General features: G+C 44.9%; 1 protein-coding gene across 1 annotated transcript in view; it reads right to left on the bottom strand.

Annotated features, from left to right (window-relative positions):
- Positions 1-6,805: 6,805 nt before the first annotated feature.
- Positions 6,806-21,554, bottom strand: part of Tshr (thyroid stimulating hormone receptor) — a 113,629-nt gene continuing 98,880 nt past the window's right edge. Inside the window, exons 8-9 of the mRNA XM_005343657.2 lie at positions 12,680-12,868; positions 6,806-9,424 (exon numbers count right to left, since the gene is read on the bottom strand). Of these exons, the coding sequence (XP_005343714.1) occupies positions 8,011-9,424; positions 12,680-12,868 (1,603 nt within the window). The 3' untranslated portion in view covers positions 6,806-8,010. The remainder of the gene's footprint in view (positions 9,425-12,679; positions 12,869-21,554) is intronic.

Raw genomic sequence — 21,554 nt, 5'->3', positions numbered from 1 at the left:
GTTCCCGGGCTGGCAAACTACACTTCCCCAGTGACCAAGCTGGGCCACTGTCTACCATCTTTTCTATTTTCTAGAAGCTAACAATAGGTTGTAGGGTTTTTATTTGACGTGTGTGTGTACATGTGTGTATGTGAGTGCATGTGTACATGGGTATGACTGTGTGTGGTGTAAGGTCAGCATTAGGATGCTAGGTGTCTCCTTAATCACTTGCTCTCCGATTTCTTCTCTCTCTCTCTCTCTCTCTCTCTTTCTCTCTCTCTCTCTCTCTCTCTCTCTCTCTCTGTGTGTGTGTGTGTGTGTGTGTGTGTGTTGTTTTTGAGACAGCGTTTCAGCCTTTTAAAAACTGAAGCTCATTGTTTAGGTTAGGTTGCCTGGCCCATGAGCTTCAGGAATCTTTCATCACTCCCCAATCCCCAACAATGCTAGGGTTATAGAAGCAGAGTACCACCCCTGGCTTTTTGCATGGGCCCTGGGAATCAGAACTCAGATTGTAGTGCACAGGCAGTAGCTACTTTACCAACTGAACCATCTCCCTAGCCCCATAGCTTCTTATTTTTAAATGGTTGGGAAAAATAGACTATTTTGGCAGACAAACCATGACATTCAATGCTAGCACTCTTAAATCATTCCAAGGGAAGCCAGCCAATTGCTCATTTTCTTACTTTGCACAGCTAGTCTTGTGCCGTAACAGCTGAGGTAGACAGCTGTGGCAGAAGTGTGCAGCCCACAGTGTCTGACATGGCTCCACTCTGCTCTTTCCTGATCAATGTCTCAACCAGTGCCTTCTCAACAGTTCAAGCCGAGTGTTTCTGTCAACACTCCAGTCGCTCAGGCTGTTCTTCCCAAAGCCTCTGAATGGCTCTCCAGTTCTCTGGCAGCAAAGGGCTCTTAAATGAGGTGTATAGGATGCTGTCAACTGCCTCTTAGCTTTTATCTCTTACAGAGCTTCTTCTGTGGTTTCATCCTAGCTGCTGCCTTCCCATTCCCAGATGGTACTCCTACCCAGAACGCAGCTGTTTGTTCACTGCTTTCTAGAATGCTTTTCTTCCTCTAGCTGAATGAGACCCTTGCCTCAAACACTGGCCCAAATAGCAAGGTTAATGAGGCCTGCCCTGACCCCTTTTGCTTCCTCACCCCCTTATCAAACTTTATATTTTTTTCTATTACACCACTCTCATCTAACAGGCTGTGTGCCAAATGCAAGCCCCATAAGAGCAGGTATTTGGGTTAACCTTATTCACTGGCAGATCCAAGAGACTACAGTGACCCTCATACAGTGATGGCCCATAGCAGATGCTCAATAATATTTGTTTGATTTGAATTGAATAATTTAGCACCCTTTGTGCTTGTAATTTGTTTAGTTGACAGTGAGCACTTAAAAAACACCTTCCAACTATACTGTCATAATTGTGGTACAGGAGAAATGTTTGAAGATGACCTGGAGAGATGACTCAGAGGTCAAGAGCCCTGATTGCTCTTCCAGAGGATCAGGGTTCAATTTCCAAGCACCCACATGGTGATTCTCAGTTGTCTGTAACTACAGTTCGAGGGGATCTGATGCCCTCTTCTGGCCTCTTTGGGCACTAGTTACACAAGTGGTACACAAACTTATACGCAGGCAAAACCCATGAAACAAGCAAACAAATAAACAGAAAACTCTTCCCACTACAGCAGCACAGAAGCACAGAGGAGTGTTTCTCCTTGTGGTCCTGTGCACAGCTGATTTCTCTCCTAGACCCCTCACCTTTGGATGTCACTCTCTTAGCCAGCACACTGCGATATGGCTAATTTCCCGGCTGTTGATTCACAGACTAGAGAGAAGAAATTACAGCAAGGCCCTGTGTGAGACTGAAATGATTGTTTCTTGACCACTCTGGGTTGGTCTGTAACGCAGGTTGTGGGTTAGGCCCTTGGGTGAATGTGTCTCCTGTAGCCTCCTGAAACACTCTTTGGAGTTGCGAAGATGGATAAGTGGATAAAGCACCTGCCATGCAAGCAGGAGAACCCAAGTCCAGTTCCCTAACCCACACAAAAAGCAGGGCATGGGTGTGCCAGAACTGGGGGATCACTGGGGCTGATGGCCAGTCAGTCTACCCTAATTGATTCACTGAGAGATCCTGTTGTTTTTCTGGTTTCTCTCTCTCTCTCTCTCTCTCTCTCTCTCTCCCTCCCTCCCTCCCTCCCTCCCTTCCTCCCTCTTTCTGTGGAGGGACCAGAGAGGTGTCTCTGTGGTAAAGAGCGTTGGCTGTTTTCCAGCAGTCCTTGGTCAATTCCCAACACCCACATGGTGCCTCACAACACTCTGTAAGTTGTTCCTGAGGATCTGATATTGTCCTCTGGCTCCTCAGGTACTAGGCATGTATTTGGACAACTGAATGAGGCATTGAAAGGTATGGAACCTGTAATTGATGAGAGAACTGGTTTTTTTTTTTTTTTTTTCCCGAGACAGGGTTTCTCTGTGGCTTTGGAGCCTGTCCTGGAACTAGCACTGTAGACCAGGCTGGCCTCGAACTCACGGAGATCCTCCTGTCTCTGCCTCCCGAGTGCTGGGATTAAAGGCGTGCGCCACCACCGCCTGGCCTGAGAGATCTGTTATAAACAGGTGTATGATACCTTTGCTTGTAAAACCAAGTTCCAAAGACCAGGCAGGTGTCAAAGTGATCGGAGATGTGATATTCTGAAATTATGCATAAGAGGAAGAAATGTTGACCTCAGGGACCAAACAGGGCTTCTCACAGGAAAAGATAACCCCACTAGATAAAGTTAGACCTGTCAGGATTCTCATTGCCCGTGGGGTGTAGAGCACTTTCTTGTAGTATATATGGGGTTTCTGGTGAGAATTCTAGGAGCTTACAGGTTTGTAGCTGTGAAGGGAGAAAAGCCAATGTCCTTAAATGTGCTGAAATTGTTGATTCTCAGCTGGCAAGAGGCATCAACCAGACTCTAGAGGGAGGGTTCCTCTCCCTGCTCTTTTACATGCTACCTCCCCCACACCATCTCCTTATCCTGCCTCAGTTCGTAAAGGATGAAACTGAGAGCTGCTTCTGGAAAGAAAAGGGCTACATGTTTCTGGGCATGTCTTCCCGCCACTAGCCGGGCTATTAACTTACTAAAAAGTAAAAAGTTAAGGAATTGTTCTCTGGAAATGGCTAATGCCGGGCAACTGCTATAAGAGTTAACCACATACGCCTGAAATTCCCAGTCCTGCCCCCCACTTGCCTCTACCCAAGGCAGGTGCTATGGAACAGCTGCCACAGTTCCTCTGTCGTGTATTTTCTAGATGACTTCAGTTGCCTTCACAAATACACTGATAAAAGTAACTTGGGAGCCGGGCGGTGGTGGCGCACGCCTTTAATCCCAGCACTCGGGAGGCAGAGGCAGGCGGATCTCTGTGAGTTCGAGGCCAGCCTGGTCTACAGAGCTAGTTCCAGGACAGGCTCCAAAGCCACAGAGAAACCCTGTCTCGGAAAAAAAAAAAAGCAACTTGGGGAGGAGAGGGTTTATGTGGTTTATACTTCTTTTACTATTGCAGGGAAGTCAAGGCAGGAACTAAGAGCATTGCATCCACTGTCAAGAGCAGAGAGAGAATACATAGGTTCTCACTTGCCCTCAGCTTGCTTCTCCTCACCTACACTGTTTAGGGTACCACCACCACCACCACCACCACCACAGCTGCCACCACCACCAACAGCCCACCCCACCGGCCTAGGCAATGGTGCCACCCAATGTGGGCTGGGTCTTTCTGCATCAGTTACCAAGGTATTTCCCTGCAGACATGCCTACAGGCTAGCCTGTTCTAGACAATTCCTCACAAGACTCTTTCTAGGTGGTTCTAGGCTGTGTCAGGTTGACAGTTAGAACTAACCAATGTGTAATTAAGGTCTCCAATGCTGAACCGTTCTTATCACGTGATCACTACACACACTTTCTGCCACCTAGAATGATTCTTGGAAAGTTTTACTATTTCTCCTAGACACAGCATCAACCATTGTGGTGGATTGGGGGCAAGGAGTCCCACCCAGTATATCCACTTGGACAGACACGTGGACAGGGACATAATGGAACAGGTTGGCAGGGGTAATTGAGACGTGTGTACTCTGGGAAGATTAGTGTAGTGTGCACATTTTCCATGTGTAGCACAGGATGGGGTGATTGGAAGAGAATGGTTGCTCTCTAGATCGGATGGACAAACGATTAAAGAAACAGAAGGACATGCTTGGATTTCAAGTATCTCTCCCACTACTGGCTCCCCTGTACTAATTAAAATGAAGCCAAGTGGCAGTGTGCATGTCTGGGAGGACTTGTGAGTGTCACAGCCATGGTCAGTTTTTCTCGTTCGCTACACTTGGCTGTGAGATGGTGAAAACAGGCATGATGCCGGCCATCTCCTCTTTCCCCTGGATCAGGGCATTGATTGGCAGGGTATCCTTTTTCTCTGACATTTGTTGGAGCTGTTAATACTTACCCTAGTGCTACTTCTGTCTGAGTGCTTAGGGAACTCTTGAGAAAGCAGAAAAGCACCTTGGCAAACAGAATGTAATTGTGTGCGTCCCGTGTTTGCATAGACCTATGGTAGTTGTGGTGGTTTAAATAAGCCCATACACTCCTACATTTGAACATGTGCTCACCAGGAAGTGGAGCTGTTTGAAAGGATTAGAAGGCTTAGGAGGTGTGGGCTTGTTGGAGGAAATGTGTCACTGGGGGCTGTCTTTTAGGTTTGAAAAATCCATGCCAAGCCCAGTCTCTTTCTTTGCCTGCAGATCAGGATATATCTCTTAGCTACTTCTCCAGCATCATGCTTGCCTTTCTGCTGCCATGCTCCCTGCCATTATGATACCGGAACAACCCACTGAAACTGTAAGCAAGCCCCTGTGTATGTAAGAACCTTAGCTCTCACCTAATAGGGATTAAGAGATAGTTTATTCTGGAGCCATTATAAGTGACTATGACTTGGGAACACAGACTTAGATTACTGCAAATTCTATGTTCCAACGTGAAAACAGTTTTTTATGAAGTCTTTTTTTTTTTTTTTTTTTTTGGTTTTTCGAGACAGGGTTTCTCTGTGGCTTTGGAGCCTGTCCTGGCACTAGCTTGAAGTCTTTTTTTTTAAAAATAGTTTTACAGAACAAAGAAAACCATAAATCAAGGTAAATTAAAAATCCCTTGGTGGTCACCAAGGCCAGCTGGCCTGGGTCTGAAAAAGCCTGGGATAAAACTGGACTTGCTGAACATAGCGGACAATGAGGACTACTGAGAACTCAAGAACAATGGCAATGGGTTTTTGATCCTACTGCATGTACTGGCTTTGGGGGAGCCTAGGCAGTTTGGATGCTCACCTTACTAAATCTGGATGGAGGTGGGCGGTCCTTGGACTTCCCACAGGTCAGGGAACCCTGATTGCCCTTCGAGCTGATGAGGGAGGGGGACTTGATCGGGGGAGGGGGAGGGAAATGGGAGGCGGTGGCGGGGAGGAGGCAGAAATCCTTAATAATAAATAAAATTAAAAAAAAAATCCCTTGGTGGGTCCACCAGAGAGGGGGGTGCAATGGGATGGAGGAGCCATTCTATAGACCACAGAGGTCATCTGATTGCATTCTTAGCTCTTGGATTGGTGGAAGCCAGTATTCTGCTAAGTTAACAGCTTCTAAGACATTTTAATTTATTACCACAAGGTGTTAGTTCAGATACAGAGTGGGACAAAGAATGGCTGTTCCAGATTGGCTAAAACTAAGCCCAAGTTAAGCAATGAGTCTCTGACCCTACAAAATTCCCACCTCTCCACCATGCTGAAATTCCCATCTGTAATTGTTTTACTATCTTTTTATTCTTATCCATAGATGCCTACTAATGAGTCCTAATTAACATTCTTGGAGCTGCTAATCAATCAATGTGGATTTCTCAGCAGCTGTGCACAGTGTTTTCTCCTCTTTGATTTTAACATACACGTATAATGTTAATCTCAAAAGAAATCAACAAATTAAAAAAAATACCATATACCTTAGTACAGGAAGAAAATGTATTGCCTTTTGCCCATGTGAATTTCGGTAACAATCTTGTTCGAGTCACTCCTCTAGGACTTCGCTTTCAAAGCGCTAGATCAGCTACTCAAGATGAAAAACAATCGTCTGTCCAGATGTGGTACCAGGACATCACAAGAGAGAAACACATGCCGTGGGTAACACATTTGCTTAACTTCAGTAGTTACGAGTCAACTGTGGGGAAAGCCAATGCTAACGGACAAAGCGCCAGGGCCGTCATGGAAGGGCCGAGTGAGATGACCCACAAAACCCTACCTCACAGATTTAAAGTGACAAAACGTTTTTATTGTATGCTTTGGATCATGAGCACTGAGAAGCAAATGCCAGATCTGCTTGGAGGGCAAGGTGAGGCACTAGAACAGTGTAGTAAGGAGCTCTCCAGTCAGGAAACCCAGAAGGTACTCCTGTAGACACGAACTCCTGGCCGTTTGAAGCAAGCTCACTATTGGCCGTAAATGTTTTATGTCAGTGGCTGACAGGCTTAGAAGGAATCTGGCAGCGTCAGATGAAAAGGTTTCTCTCTTGACAATGCTAGTACGGTATGAGATGCTGAGTGCAAAGAAGCCGACCTGTGAGGATGAGGTAAAGGCTTTGAAGTGAGTCTACACAGTCACATAATAACTCTATTATTAGTCTGTATTTTGTTGTTTTGTTTGTTTGAGACAGGGTTTCCCTGTGTAGCTCTGGCTGTCTTGGAATTTGCTTTGTAGACCAGGGTAGCCTTGAACTCAGAGGTCCACCTACCTCTGCCTCCCAAGTGCTGGGATTAAAGGCGTGCGCCACCACGCCAGGCTGTATTATTAGTCTAGTGCATACATGTCAGTCTGCTTTGGACTTAACAGCAGTATAGATATAACAGTTAGATAAATAGTTAGGATCATTCTCCATATAGTCACTCAGGAGAATTTTTGGTTCAGACATGATGATCAAAATAAAATAAAATAAAGGAAAATCTTCTTGGGTCATGGCATGGTTCCAAAAAGAAGTAGACAGCAGCTCCACAAGATAGAAAAACCAGGTTTAAAGATACATTTAAAGATACATGAAAATGTACCTTTAAAGATGAGATATACCTAGAGTCTTTAAAATGGAAGAGGCAACAAGCGCCTCCATTTCAGTTTGGAGTTCCAGGGACTTGCTTGAAGGCCAGCAGTTAACTGGTGTGTGGTCACAGTGTTAACAGCTGAGTAAGTGTGCTCTGACCTCATTCCCACGTATTGCTTAGAAATGTCTTCCGGAACGCTCATCTTCTACAAGAAGATAATTCTTAGATTGCTCAACCATAAAAGATGGGATCTCAGCAGGTTCTCCAGCCAACGCAGGACAGCCAGGTCACAGCAGGTAGATGCTGGTGAAGAGACACTTGTTTCAGAGTCTTAGGAATAAAAAACCTCCTCCCAGCTAAACTTCCCCCTTTTCATGTTTAGTGGAAGCAATTATGTAACATCTAGTCATGTTTGGCTTTCCAGGGTTCTTTGGGTCTCACGATGGGATATCATGTAGGCTAGACAGGCTGGGAACTCACTCTGTAGCTAAGGATGAACTTTGGATCCGCCCTGCCTCCACCTCTCAAGTGTGGCATTTTAGCTTTAAGGGACAAAAGCTTTCTTTGGTTATATCAGGGGAGCCAACATGAAGCTGCTTAAGTAACTGAACACTGGCGATCTTCAGTATTAAACAACACTACACAAGCAGAGCAGGCAGATGGGGAAGGGTTCCGTTGGTATCCGTGGAGCACGTCGTCCAGGGTCATAGACGGACATGTCTCCTGGAGAGCATGGACTATTTCCATGTTACCTGGGACTTGGTTATGCTGCTAGCTTCTCTCCCTTCTTGGAGACAATACTAGAGATGAACTGTGTCCCTATGAAACACCACCTGCCTGAAGCTGCGCATCCACGTGCCCTAGATTAGAATGTGCATTCAAGAAGCCAGCCTTTTGAAGTCCCACTGCGAATAGCGCAGCGCCACTTTACAAGGCCGTTTGCCTGTCCTCTTCTGCAACTTGCCCCTGTATTTTTGGAGTTAGGCGGGCGTCTTCAAGGAGTTCGTAGGCATCTTGCATGTTGGGGAGACTCTGTCTCATGTCCTGGGGAACCTTTTGAATCGGAATCCCGGTGCTGTTGTTTGGGCACACTCTCTGACCTTGGTATGACTGGGCCCGGCGTTTGCAGATGCCAAACTTGCTGAGCAGGATGAACACATCCCTCTGGAAGGCCTTAGTGAAAATGGCATAGAGGAATGGATTGGCACAGGAGTTGAGGGGGTAGAAGAGAACCAGCAAGATTTTGGAGTTAGTGACGGTGATAAGGGGCTTGTTCAGCAGTGCTGACAGGGCGTAGAAGGAGATTGGGGCCATGCACATGAAGTCAGTGAAGATCAACACGGCCATCCTCTTGGCAATCTTGGTGTCTTTATCGCGAGGGTTGTACTGGGGATTCCGGACCGTGATGTAGATCTTCACGTAGCAGGAACAGACGATGACAAAGGCGACAATATTGAGCAGCAGAACCAGGGCAATGTAGGCTAGAGCAAGAGGCGTGTCAGTGTCCATCGGCAGGCAGATGCTGACCTTGGCGTAGCTGCTTATTCCCACCAAGGGGAGCAGGGCCAGGAGGAAGCAGGAAACCCAGCCCCCCGCCATGATGGTGTATGCATGCCGGAGGCGGATCTTCCTGTCCAGGCGCATGGCAAAGGTGATGGCATACCATCGCTCCAGGGTGATGACTGTTAGGGTGTACACGGATAGTTCGCTGGCAAAAACAGTGAAGAAGCCAGCCGTGTTGCACCCAGGGCCAGTCTGCCAGTCGATGGCATGGTTGTAGTACTCGGACTGTGTGTACACGTCCACAGAGGCAATGAGAAGCAGGTATACCCCCATGCAGAAGTCGGCAAAGGCCAAGTTACACATAAGAAAGCGAGGCACGGTCAGTTTATAGTGGCTGGTAAGGAGAATAAACAGGACAAAGATGTTGCCCAGGAGAGCCAGCAGACTGACAAACCACACCACGATTCTCAGGAACTTGTAACCCATGATGTCTTCACAGGGGTTAAACTCATCCGACTTGGGAGTGCACACCATGTCTTCATTGTCCCCACACACAGTGTAGTCATAGTGGCTGTCGAAGGCTAGCAGAGTCTCTTCCTGAGGATTTTTGAGCTCTCGGCCGAAACCAAGGATCTCATCCTCTTGTTCTTCAAAGAATACGTAGTAATGAGAGCTGCCCGAGCTCTCCTGGAGCTTGGGGTTTTGTTTGTACCCAACACCGTTGTCACTCAGATCGTCCTCATACTCCTGGTAGAGGGGACCTCTCAGCACATTCACTGATTTTCTCTGGCGCATATTCCGGATGCTGCTCTCGTTACACATCAAGGACTCCAGGATTCTGTAAGGCAACAAATAGGAGTCACCTCTTGCTTAAAGTCCACCTTGGAGCCCCTTAAACTCTGGGAAGATATGCAAGTTACTTCTGATGTTATGGTACTACTGATTCTTCGTGATCTGGATGGGCCCTCCTCTGCTATGCCATTTAAAACATTGACTTTGTTATGTTGCATGCACCACAGCATGGCGTAGAGTTTCACTGGCAGAATTAAACCTTCCTAGTCAGAAATCACTCCAAGCACTTCAAAGATCAACGAGAACACTTTAATAAAAGCATGCATCCAGATTCTGGTTAAGCCTATGGGATCCCGGCCATGACCAGAAATTGTCTACAGCTCCGAGTCTTGAGCTCTAACATGGTAACCTTACATATGCATTGAGTTGGCTTTTAAAGCTCCCATCCCAAGCTACATTTTCTGAGCAATTAGGTGGGTTTTCTTTTCCTTCCTTCCTTCCTTTCTTCCTTCCTTCCTTCCTTCCTTCTTTCTTTTTTTTTTTTTTTTCAAGACAGGGTTTCTCTGTAGCTTTGAAGTCTGTCTTGGAACTAGCTCTTGTAGACCAGGCTGGCCTCAAACTCACAGAGATCCACTTGCCTCTGCCTCCCGAGTGCTGGGATTAAAGGTGTGAGCCACCACTGCCCGGCTCAGTAGGTGGGTTTTCTAGAACCAAAACGAAGCAGCAGTTTTTGGTTATCTTTAGATTACACTGAGCAACATAGATGCAGCTCTCTGTTAAACAAACAAGGTTTGCTGTCTGAACAGCTGGCAGCCAAGGCCATTTTCTCTTTGCGTTCCTCTGATGAGAAAAGAGGCTCCCTATGAGCCAGTTCTAAAGAAACATGTCCTGGGGGAGTCTGAATTCTAATTTACTGTACTAGTATAACTCTGACTTCCTTATTTTATACTTTCTAGGTTTGGTTAGCATGCTATTTGTCTTAGAGTTGTGTTGGAGTCAGTACTTTTTCAGGTAAATTCTACTTCTGTGTAGCTTAGTATTTTCTCAGCAAACATTGGTAAATCCTCTATGATACTTGTTATTATTTTTTCTTTTCTTTTCTCCAAAAAGACAACTTGTGGTTGTTGATTCTCTTCTCCTACTATGTGGGTGCTGGGGATGTGACTCAGGCCTCTTCGAGCCATCTTTCCCACCCTCTGCTATGTCCATTGATATGACCTCACCTCTGCTATTGTGACCAAGGACACTGATCTTATTTCTCACCATCTTGAGCCACTTGAAGAAGAATCATGATCGAAAATCATGGACACGGGAGCCCACTTATATGGCTCCTGTGGTTACTAGCTGTGCCACGTTGTGCAGATCTGTGAAACCCGTTCATTTGTGAGTGGAGCGAGAACATTGAATGAACAGAGGAGTAGCTTTTCCGAGCTGTTACAGCAGGACCGGTAACATGTGTTTGTGAGTGCTCTTAAATACTATTCCGGTTCCCAGCTCCAGAACTCCACACTCCCTTTGCCTTGAAGCTCATGGCCACATTTACTCGTTATTCAATTTTAGACACAGCCGCGTTTTTTCATGGGAGCCTTTCCTGGTCTATTAAATAAACCACCCCACCCCATTGTCTCATCCCTTCCCAGCCCTGACTGACATTTCCTTCTGTTTGTTGACTTCCTCCAGTAGATTATAAACTCGTGCAAAAAGCTTCCTCATACCCCTGCTGTGGCTAGGATAATGCCAAATACACAGGAGATGCTCACAAAATATTTGCTAACAAATTAATAAATGGCCACAACACACGGGTATACTCATAGAAATGATTTACGTTTTCAATTTATTTTTTTATTTTTTTGAGATTATAATATAATCACATCATTTCCCCTTCCTGTGTTCTCCTTCCTAATCCTCCATGATACCTCTCCTTCCTCTCTTTCAATTTCATGACTTTTTCCATTAATTGTAGTTGTTATTATGTGTGTATATGCCTAAATACATAAATATAACCTCTTCAGCCTGTCTAGTGTTATTTGTATGTTTATGATTTCAGAGCTGACCATTTGTTATTGGAGAGCAAATTGGTGTGGTCTTCCCTGGGAAGACTAGCTCTTGTTCTCAGGATCCCTTAGCTGCCTGTTGTTCTCTGTGTAGGGTTGAGGCCTACAGGCCCTCCCTGTACCAACATCAGCCTGTCTATTGTTGTCCTTGTTCAGCTCCTGCTTTGGTAGTTATGTCGGTGAATCTCCATGGGTGTGGCTTCTGACATTCCTAGGAGATACAACACAGTAGACTCTCTGTTCCTCTGTCTCTTATAATCTTTCCATCCCTTCTTCCTCAGTGATCTCTAGACCTTAGGAGCAAGGGTTATATTGTAGATGTATCTCTTGGGACTGGAAGGATTTACATTTTTACTACATCACCAGCGAGGCCGCCTCTAACCATGCATTCCATCTCCGACCCTTTCCACTCAATGCCATGTAGTGTTAGTATAGCACCCGATATCAACACCCTGCGCCCCATGCAGCTATTATGGCTGTGATAGTCCCCTTCACCTAGCTCTTCAACCTTCCTCTTTGCATCTGCCTCTGTGACTATGTCCTGACTTTTTTTTCTGGTAAAATTATGAGTGTAGAAAGTCATCTAGTAGATCCTTGTGAAGAAACTAAAAGAAACGGAAATAGACAAACGAAGGTGGAGTTAGAACAGGTGGCACAAGGCCAAAAGAGGAAATAGGTCAGAGGTCAGGGACAGCTTGAAGTGTGAAGTGTGATGGAGTATCTCCTTGGCACTCTTGCAAGTATCCAGCTACTGAAATAATACACGTCATAGCTAGTACCCTTTACTTGTGACATTCTAGATATTCAATCCCAGATGTTTCCAGCAAACTGGTTTATCTTCTCAAAACCCCTATGGATGACGACGAGTGATGGTCTCGAACCTTAGAAACCCGGGGTAGTTGAATGAGTACACCAAACACCGAGATGATACAGCTAGAAGCAAGCCGAACCTGCTTCACTGTTCCTGCACACCGGACAAATTAGCTGCGCAGTGAGCCCTCTCTCCAGGACATCATCATTTCTTATTGTCTCCCCTCCCCCACCGCAGCCCAACAATGTTGGCCTTATTTCTCATCTGCAACCACTTTGCTCCCACAGCCATTAGGCCCAGGGCTTTCCTGCTGCTCGTGGGGGAAGCTTGCAGTTCTTTCCCTCCTCGGTTTTAAATCCCATTCATTTCCAAATCTAAAATGAATCCAACTCCTGTCGTGGCCTCTCCTTGCTCCTTCCAGGCCCCTGCTACTTACCCCCTGATTTTCTTCTGGTTTTTAAAAGCACAGCAGTGGCTTGGGTAGGAGAGGTCAGCCCGCGTGAGGTGGAGGAGACTCAAGGACAGAGGGAGCTTCTTGAGAGCCCAAGTGTCTTTGGCGATCAGTTCCTTCAGGTGCTCCAGGCCTTTGGAGGGAAGGGCGGTGACACTGGTGGAAGACACATCTCTGGGATTCCGGGGACAAAACGACACAGACAGGCAGTGAGCAGCCAGGGCCTTTTAGTCTTTGCCACCCCTCACCCCCCAAAACCACACAGTTCTGAGATTGATGGGGAGATGACACGCTCCTTTCCAGATGACATGGACTGACAGGTAATCTGAGTTCATTTACCTGCACCCACTGGTCCACAGCAGGCATTGAGTGTCCAAGTCAAGGTTACAAGAAGCTCCTGTTTTTTTAAAAGTTTTCATCAATCTTTGTTGTGTGTATGCATATTGTGTGTGTGTGTCAGCACACACATGTCGTGGTGTGCATGTGGAAGTCAGAGGGCAGATTTGTGGAGTTAGAACTCTCCTTTCATCTTTACATGGGTCCTGGGGATGGAACTCAGGTCTTCGTGCTTATGTGGCAAGTGCTTTGTACCTAGCGAGCCATCTTACCAACCTAGAACTGCTGTTTTTATTGCATGGAAGTCTTGCATTTAATCAGCATAACTCCATAAATATTTTATTCTTTTTGATAAACTCTTGGAATCAGAGAGGACAGGAACGTTATTTTGTAAAATGATATCATACAACTACTAAAAGATCTCCAGAAAAAAAAAATCAAACAAGGTCAATGACACCTAAACTATTATCACTTTCTGGGGTTGGGGGTTGGGAGCTTATGTCTGGAGACACATAAAGTACTCATTTGTAGGATTAGGATCAATATTATGAAAATACTCTCCATTAAATGCAGAACTGAAGAGTTCCATAGTTACATAGTGAGTCATGACTAAGAGAACTCTCCCCAGCACAGGTTCTTTTAGAAAACTGTAAATATATTCCTATTTTTAAAAAGCCAATTATTTTATTAATAATCTAACATTACTTCTGCAAACTGTGGGAGGGAAATGTGGTGGGGCAAGGGGTTGTTAATATTAATGTTAGTTATTAAAGTAGAATGGTTTTGACTTTTAAGTAACAATTATCTCTTCTCTAGTCCCAAAGAGTAAAGACTATATGTCTTGTTGATGTATATACATATATATATAGATGATGCTTATACAGAGTAGAGACTATATGTCCTATTGATGTATGTATGTATATATATACGCACACACAGAGATGATGTCTATACAGAGAACAGACTGCATGTCTTATTTAATGTATATACAGATATAATGTCTGTACAGAGTAGAGATTGTATGTCTTGTTGATGATTTTTCTTGCATTGCAAAATAACTTGAATAAAGCAATGAATATTTAACCTGCCATCACTCTTCTTTAAATAGTCACTATGCATTCCCTATCCAAGGCATATATTTATATTTAAAATATTTACATTAAGATGGGTGTGGTGGTTTAATCATAGCACAAGGGAGGCAAAAGCAGGTGGATCTCTAAGAATTCTAGGCCAGTCTGGTTTACAAAGCAAGTTTCAGGATAGCGAAGACTACATAGCGAGGCATTGTCTCAAAAAGAAAAGGCAAAACTAAATTTAAAAAAAATTAATATTAACCTGGCTTGGTGGCATATGTCTGTAACATCAGCACTTGGAATTTCGAGGCAGGTGGATCAGGAATTCAAGGCCATCGTCCTTGGCTACACAGTGAGTTCAAACCAGCCTGGACTACAAGAAACCCTGTCCATATACCTATGTGGTAACCGATAGCTCTCTGATAGAACTTAAGACTGACTTAACAAGAGGGAAACCATACTTGTTACTGGAAATCTAGCCAACTAACAGGGCTAGTGAAGTCATGGACCTTGGAGGAAAACCCACAATGTCACTCTACTAAACCAGCAGCATATCCGTAACTATATTCTAAATACTTGTCTTATACCCACAGATAAATCTAGTCCTTACTCCTCATTAGGGAATCCTCTCTTTGCAACCAATGGAAACCAGCACAGAAGACCACAACCAGTTAAAGTACAGAGTTGTGAAGCTTAGTCCCAACATAAACATCTATAAAACAATTTCCTAAACCCGAGGCTCAGGGATCACTGCAGAAGAGGGGGCCGAGAGATTGCGAATGAGAGGAGCAGGAAGCTTGCATCTCCTAGAAATGTCAGGCAGTACACCCATAAAGTCTCAGCATCAAGACTTCCTAAATGTGAGCTGAGCAAGGACACCAACAATGGACATGCTGATGTTGGTAAAGGGAAGGCCCATAGGCCCCAGCCCTACACGAAGAACTACAGGCAACTAGGGAAAGTTGGGAGTGGAAGAAGTCGTCTTCCCCAGGAAAGCACACACCAACTAGGTATCTAATACCAAACAGCCAGCCCTAAAACACACATACGAGTGACAGTATAGAGACTGAGCAAGTTACAGGTAATGTGTTTACAAATACAGAGGTATGTACCTGTGCATATAGGCGTGTAACAATACTGAATGAAAAATAGAGGTCGCGAGTTTGAGAGAGCAAGAAAGGGCATATGTGAGGGTCTGCAGGGAGGAAAGGCAGGGGGGAAATGATGTAATCATATTATAATCTCAAAAATTTACAGAAAAACAAGAAGAAAAAACAATTAGTAGTGTCTGCTTAGCAAATAAAATCTACTGACGTCAACTCTTCCATTACAATTGGATTTAGCTGGGATTTTATCATCAAGGTTCCAGACTGCCAGAACTTGTTACTGTTCTTTTTTAAAATTTATTTTATTAGTATTATTATTTACTGTTCTATGTTCATTGGTATGAGAGTCATATGTTCTGAAACTGGAGTTACAGACAGTTGTGAGCTGCCATGTGGGTGTTGGGAATTGAACTCAGGACTTCTGGAAGAGCAGCCAGTGCTCTTAACTGCTGAGCCGTCTCTCCAGCCCCTGTTCTTTTTCTTTTTTTTTAAACAAATATAAAGCTCATATATATTATCCTTGCTGTCACCATAGAACTATGATTCTTGTGGGAGAAGGTGTCATATTAGTTATTTTGGTTGGTTTTCTATTTAAAATTTTACGGTTCTGTGTTCTCCAACCTTGCCTGTTACCGAGAATGAACTTTGGCACTTGTCTCTGAATGCTCTCCAGGTGATTAACATCAGCACAAGATGTTTGGGAAATTGGCATAAATAATTCTGCAGCTGGGGAAGGAGCAGAGGGAGGAGAAAGCGCCTTTAGCACAGCTGTGAAGTGTGGCCTCTCCTGTCCTTTGAATGCCCCTCACTCCCCACCCCCATCCCCTTACCCCCCCGTCCCCCATCCCCCAACCCTCCCCACTGCCATTCTATCTTCAAGGTCAGGCCATCTTTCAATTCTAGCTTCTCTTGGAGCAAGTTAGGTATCTCTACCCTGTGGTTCATCCATCTGTCGGTCATGTTGAAGGAGGATAGCATCTTTTAGCTCTTTTGCCCTGTCTTGCTCTCTTCCGGGCGAGTGTGCCTGGCATAGCATGTGAATGTGGCCCCACACAAACACTGTAAAGGTGCTGAAAATATTATGAGATGTGTATGTGTGATTTTTGTTTTGTTTTGTTTTTATAACTTGGTTTTGCATTGTGGGTGGTGTCATCGCTGGCCTGGTGATCCTGGGTTCTGTAAGAAAGCAAGACATGAGGAGCAAGCCAGTAAGCAGCACCCCTCCATGGCATCTGCTTAAATTTCTGTCTTCAGTTTCCTTCCCTGTTTGACTTCCCGTCCTGATGATCTTCAATGATGAGCAGTAATATGGGAGCATAAGCCAAATCCTTCCTGTGCTTTTGGTCATGATATTTCATCATAGCATATAGTAACTCTAACAGCAGGTACAGACAGAGTCAGTGTTGGAGCATGAGTTATATACCTGAGAAACCTCTGTGGCATGATGTGTGTTTGGAATTTACTGGAACTCAATAAATCTTCATTCTCTTTTTCAACTCTGAGTTTCTCTGAACTCAAAGCAAAGGATGCGGTCAACACAACTCGAGCCTGGAGCTGAAGTAGTCTGTGTAGCTGCTCATTTGACACCTTCACCTGCGTGCCTTGCAGACACCTCCAGCTAAACAGAGCTGAAACTGAGGGGTGGCAGTGACTCTCCCGAAGCAGGTTGTCCCGCCCACCCTGGTTCACACTCACGGGGTCAAGTCGTCAGAGTCGAGTGGGGTTTGTTGTTATTTTCCTCATCCGTGTTTTATACTGACCCTGTCTTGCCGAGGTCTGAAGTTCTCAACAGACACTAGAATGTTATCAAAAACAAAGGCAGCAGCTCCTTTCTGCTTCCCAGGTGACCCCACGAGTCATCTCTACTGGAAATATACGACTGGAATGGATCTTCCCTTCCTTCCTACCAGTATCAAAGGGAATCTTTCCTGCCTTTTATACACCAGCTTCCGGGGTTTGAAGCTACAGTTCTTTCATATGGTCCGCTTTGCCCTTGTTCTACATTCATGCCCTCAAGATCTATAGTGAAATAAAACTGAGCTCCCTCCAGCAATCAGATACCAGCCCAGTTGTCCATGTGCCCATATACTTGTGACCTGCAGTGATATTTCATTTGTATTTCAATAAATAAAGCTTGCCTGAAGATCAGAGAGTAAAACAGCTCCACTGACCAGCCTTACAGACCAAGCAGTAGTGGTGCACTAGAGAGGAATATAAGATGGGAGGAGACAGCTCTCACACATAGTCAGTCTCATTCTGAGATTCCTGGAGGCAGGATTGCCGTATCTGTCTGAGGTCGAGGTAAGAATCAGAGTCTGGCTGTTTGTTTTGCTTTTCTGACCTTCAGGTTGAACGCCAATATCGGTCTCTGGGTTTTTATTAATAGCACTACAGTGACCCTTCTTACCACCATAGCTTAGGTCTCAACTACACTTCATCTGAGTTTTGCAAAAATGTCACGAAGGTCTCCCGGAAATCTAATGATCCCCCCCTGCCTTAACACTTAGAATAGGATGCTCTCCCCAAAACATAATCTTACCACACTACTGCAGCAGCGAGCGAGGTACAGTTCCCTCAGGACATCCAGCTGCTCAGAAGAGTATTGCCCTTCCCTCCACAGGGAGACTGTCCCTAAACTCTGTCATCTGTCTTGATATTCACTCTCGTTAAGTTAGACCACACTTCCAAACAACTTCTTAGAAAGACCAGCTAGAAAAGAGATTTTCGGCTTGCTTGCAATTTTCATTCTTTGCCTTGCTAGTATTTTGGGTTGCAAACTTTTCTTAAAAAATCCCTCTTTCAAAATTGAAATTACTTGTCTTATTATAGTCTAACACCACTGTTGCTTTTCATAAATAGGATGCCACTCAAGTTCCTATGATATGGACTAGCTTTAACTCTGTGTGTCTGTCTCCCTCCCTCTCTCTCTCTGTCTGCTGTCTCTCTCTCGCTCGCCCCTCCCCCCGCCATGTGTGTTTGTGTACCTGCCCATGTGTACGTGATGGTGATTAAACTCAAGTTTTATACCCTCTACAGCTGACATTCTAAGTCCCCGCCCCGGAAGTCCTTAGAAACGTCTCTTTATCCTCAGTGTGAGAGTTCTCAAAGCTGTGCCACACTGTGAACCCTTTTACCATTTTTTTCCTTCTAGTCACAGGGGTTTGGATCCTGCTTGGTCCGAACCATTAGGACATGTTCTTCTCTGGGAACTCTTCTCGGGAAGATTCATTTTTCCCGTTTTCTCTCCCTCCTTTCTGGAGTTCCCAGGAAGTAGGAAAGAACCTCTTGTATTCCCCAGACACGCGTCCTTCTTTTCTTGTGATTATCACCTTCTGCTCTGTAGTCTTCTGGTAGAATGCCTTCATCGTATGGCCCATCTCTTGCACTGAGTTTTTCACTTTAGCTTCAAGAGAGCTTGCACGCTGTCCTGTTTAGAGCAGTATTTTTGATACTTTAGACTTCAGGCTGCTGATACGGTTTGTCAAGTGCAAGAGAATCTTTCTGAGCCTTTCTTGTTCTTTCGTTCTTCTGGTAACAGGATGACCTGCGAAACCCAGTGCAATGCTAATGAATGTGGATATAACCACACTGGATTTTAGGAAGGCAAAGGAACAAATACAGATGATAAGTTTGAAATTCAGGTATGGTTTCTGGCTTCCTCATTTACTCATGGTTGCTTAGCAGCAGCCATCACTATCCTCCACAGAGTTGTGGGGATGAAATGTCTTATCAGATCTATCAGGTCACTAATTGCTCTGTGAAAAGTGAGTGCCTTGCTCTTCTCTGCAGGGTCTGATTCTTCAGACTCCCTTTCCCATTTGTTTTCCTGGGTTTTGAGCTCTCCTGGTAGAAGCATTCTTTGCCCTGGTGCCCCGTGGTTACTCATTAACACAAGTGAACTTGGCCGCTAGCTGACTTTGTTTTTGGGCAGCTGCAAAGAAAGATGGCCATTGTGTTACTGGACTCCAAAATGGTCAGGTAATATTCCAGCATGGGGAGGGGGGGTGAGGCACATGAGCCCCTACCCCAGCTGATGACCTACTGATACTTGGTGGTTTTGGAGTGAGGAGAATCAGCTCTCTGGAAGGGTGTGGCCGGCCTCCGTAGATCTCCACGCTCCAGCAAATGGCCCACATGAAGGGATATTTTGGCAGCATGAATTGGGCTCGCTGGATTACTTTTAAAAACAAAAGACAATGAGTTGGGAGGGAGGCAGAGAGAAGGGAGTGTTTCTGGGAAGAGTTAGGGGGAGAAGTGGGGAATGAATATAATTGGATGTGTGTAGTAAATTACCAAAGAATTAATGAAAGTATTGTATTTATAAAAGGTCAGGTTATGGTGTTGTTTTTGCTTCCCTGTTTTTAATTTAATTTAATTTAATTTTTTGTTTCCCTGTTTTCTAATGTCTTTACAAAGGATATTTGAAATCTAAAGTTCTGAACTCCTAATAAGGATACGTTATGATGGCAGCATTTTGCATGAATGGGTTAGCAGATATGCTGATCAAAACTGATTGTCAACATGTCAGGATCTAAACCACTGAGGAGATGAGTCTCTGGATACGTATGCCTGTGAAGGATTATTGATTTGGGTTAAATGAAGTAAGAAATCCTACCTAGAAGTGAGAAAACCTGCCATGCCACGGGAAGGGATCCTGAACTAAAGAAAAAACGAGAAAGCTTGACAAACACATATAGTCATCTCTGTCTGGTTCCTGACTACAGATGTGGTGTGAACAGCTGCCATCTCCACGCCTTCCCTGCCATGATGGAGGGTACCCTTGAACCAGGAGCCAATACAGTAAACCCTTTCTCCCTAGGTTGCTTGTCAGGGGATTTTATCTCAGCGACAGGGAGAGTAACTAATACAGAGGCTCAGTGTTACCAGACAGACACATTCAGCCAGTCCTCCATGTTGTCTCTAACACGGGGACAACAACAGGCCACACACATCACCTCTAAACCCCGTACTACAAGGGTCCTGGGCAGAGCAAGACAGTTGCCTCTGGCTGTCTTTCCCTGGGAGATCTCTGCGTTTTGCTTCCCTTTCCCCCTGCCTTTCTCTTTCATAACTCTCCCAACTGTGGACACGCCCTTACCGTCTTCTTTGCATAGGTTCAACCTATCATCTTTTCCTTTTAGCCGCCACTCTGCTGGGCATGTGGACTCTTCAACAGCTTAGACAATGCTGCCAAATGCCGAGCTAGAGCAGACAGCCTCCCGTCTCTGGTGTGGATGGAGAAAGAGCATTAGTCTGAAGAAAATCCTCAAGCTTAACAACTTAGGGTTCTTTTAATGAACTTGAAGCTGTATCTTGTCTTATTTACACCATTTTTTTTTATTTGATCACTTTGCATCCTAGATTTCCTTAGTGTAATTTCTTACTTACAACTAGGCATTCAGCAGACAGTTAAAGCCCACGGGTTCCATAATTTGTGCCACGAGAGTTCATGAAGCTTCCTGTTGCCTTATGGACCTTACAATGAAGGATTTCTCACAAGCCAGGATCAATCAAGAGAAGAGCTTTACCACAAGGAGATGAGAACACAGGGCCTCTGAGTCACAATTTAATGAACAAGATAGATTTCTATGTCCTGTCAGAGAGAGTGTGCACACGTGACAGCCCACAGCTCCCTCTTTCCTTCCACTACTGTGGGAACAGAACTGCAAGAGAGACAAAGAAGTTGGTATTTACCCGTGTTTGCATGGGGCAAATCGTGCGCATAATTCTATGAACTAAAACCTCCATGTTGTACTTACGTTGGTGGCTTATTTGTAATAATAATATTATTACAGACAATAATATCCAGACAGACCCACATCCCCCGTCAGTTAACAGGCTGCTAGGATTGTCTGGTTAATGGTGGTGTCCTGAGTAAATGCTGTTGCAGAGTGTAATTCACTTGATTGTTTTACCTTTGCTACAAATCCTATGCATCCTCAATTCTGTTAAACATAAGTCATTGAATCAATATGCATAAAAAATCAAAACTTATGCAGCGGATGTGATGGAAAAGGCCATAGTTTTTTGTAATTGAAAGTACAAGATAAAATTTGTGTGAACATATTTAGCAGAGTCTCACTGGCATTCACAAAAAGCAGATTCTTTTATATTTAAAGATATGAGCTTGTTTGCGACCTGCCCATCCAGCACAGAGGCCTGATCTTCGGCGCCAAGAGACCTAGCTTTGGGGTGAGTTTCGGGCCCCGCGGCGCCAGCCTGGGACGGGGAGCTCAGAGGTTCCTTGGCCCCCCAGCCGTCTTGGGCAGAACCCTCCCCACTTCGGCCCCACTGCCGTCTTTAGGCACATAACATCAACCAGCCCAGCCTGTCTGGGCACTGGGT

The sequence above is a fragment of the Microtus ochrogaster genome, chromosome 1 (assembly GCF_000317375.1).
Source record: "Microtus ochrogaster isolate Prairie Vole_2 chromosome 1, MicOch1.0, whole genome shotgun sequence".
Taxonomy (NCBI): Eukaryota; Metazoa; Chordata; class Mammalia; order Rodentia; family Cricetidae; genus Microtus; species Microtus ochrogaster.
Note: the sequence above shows the minus strand (reverse complement) of the source record. Positions and strands in the feature narration are given on the sequence as shown.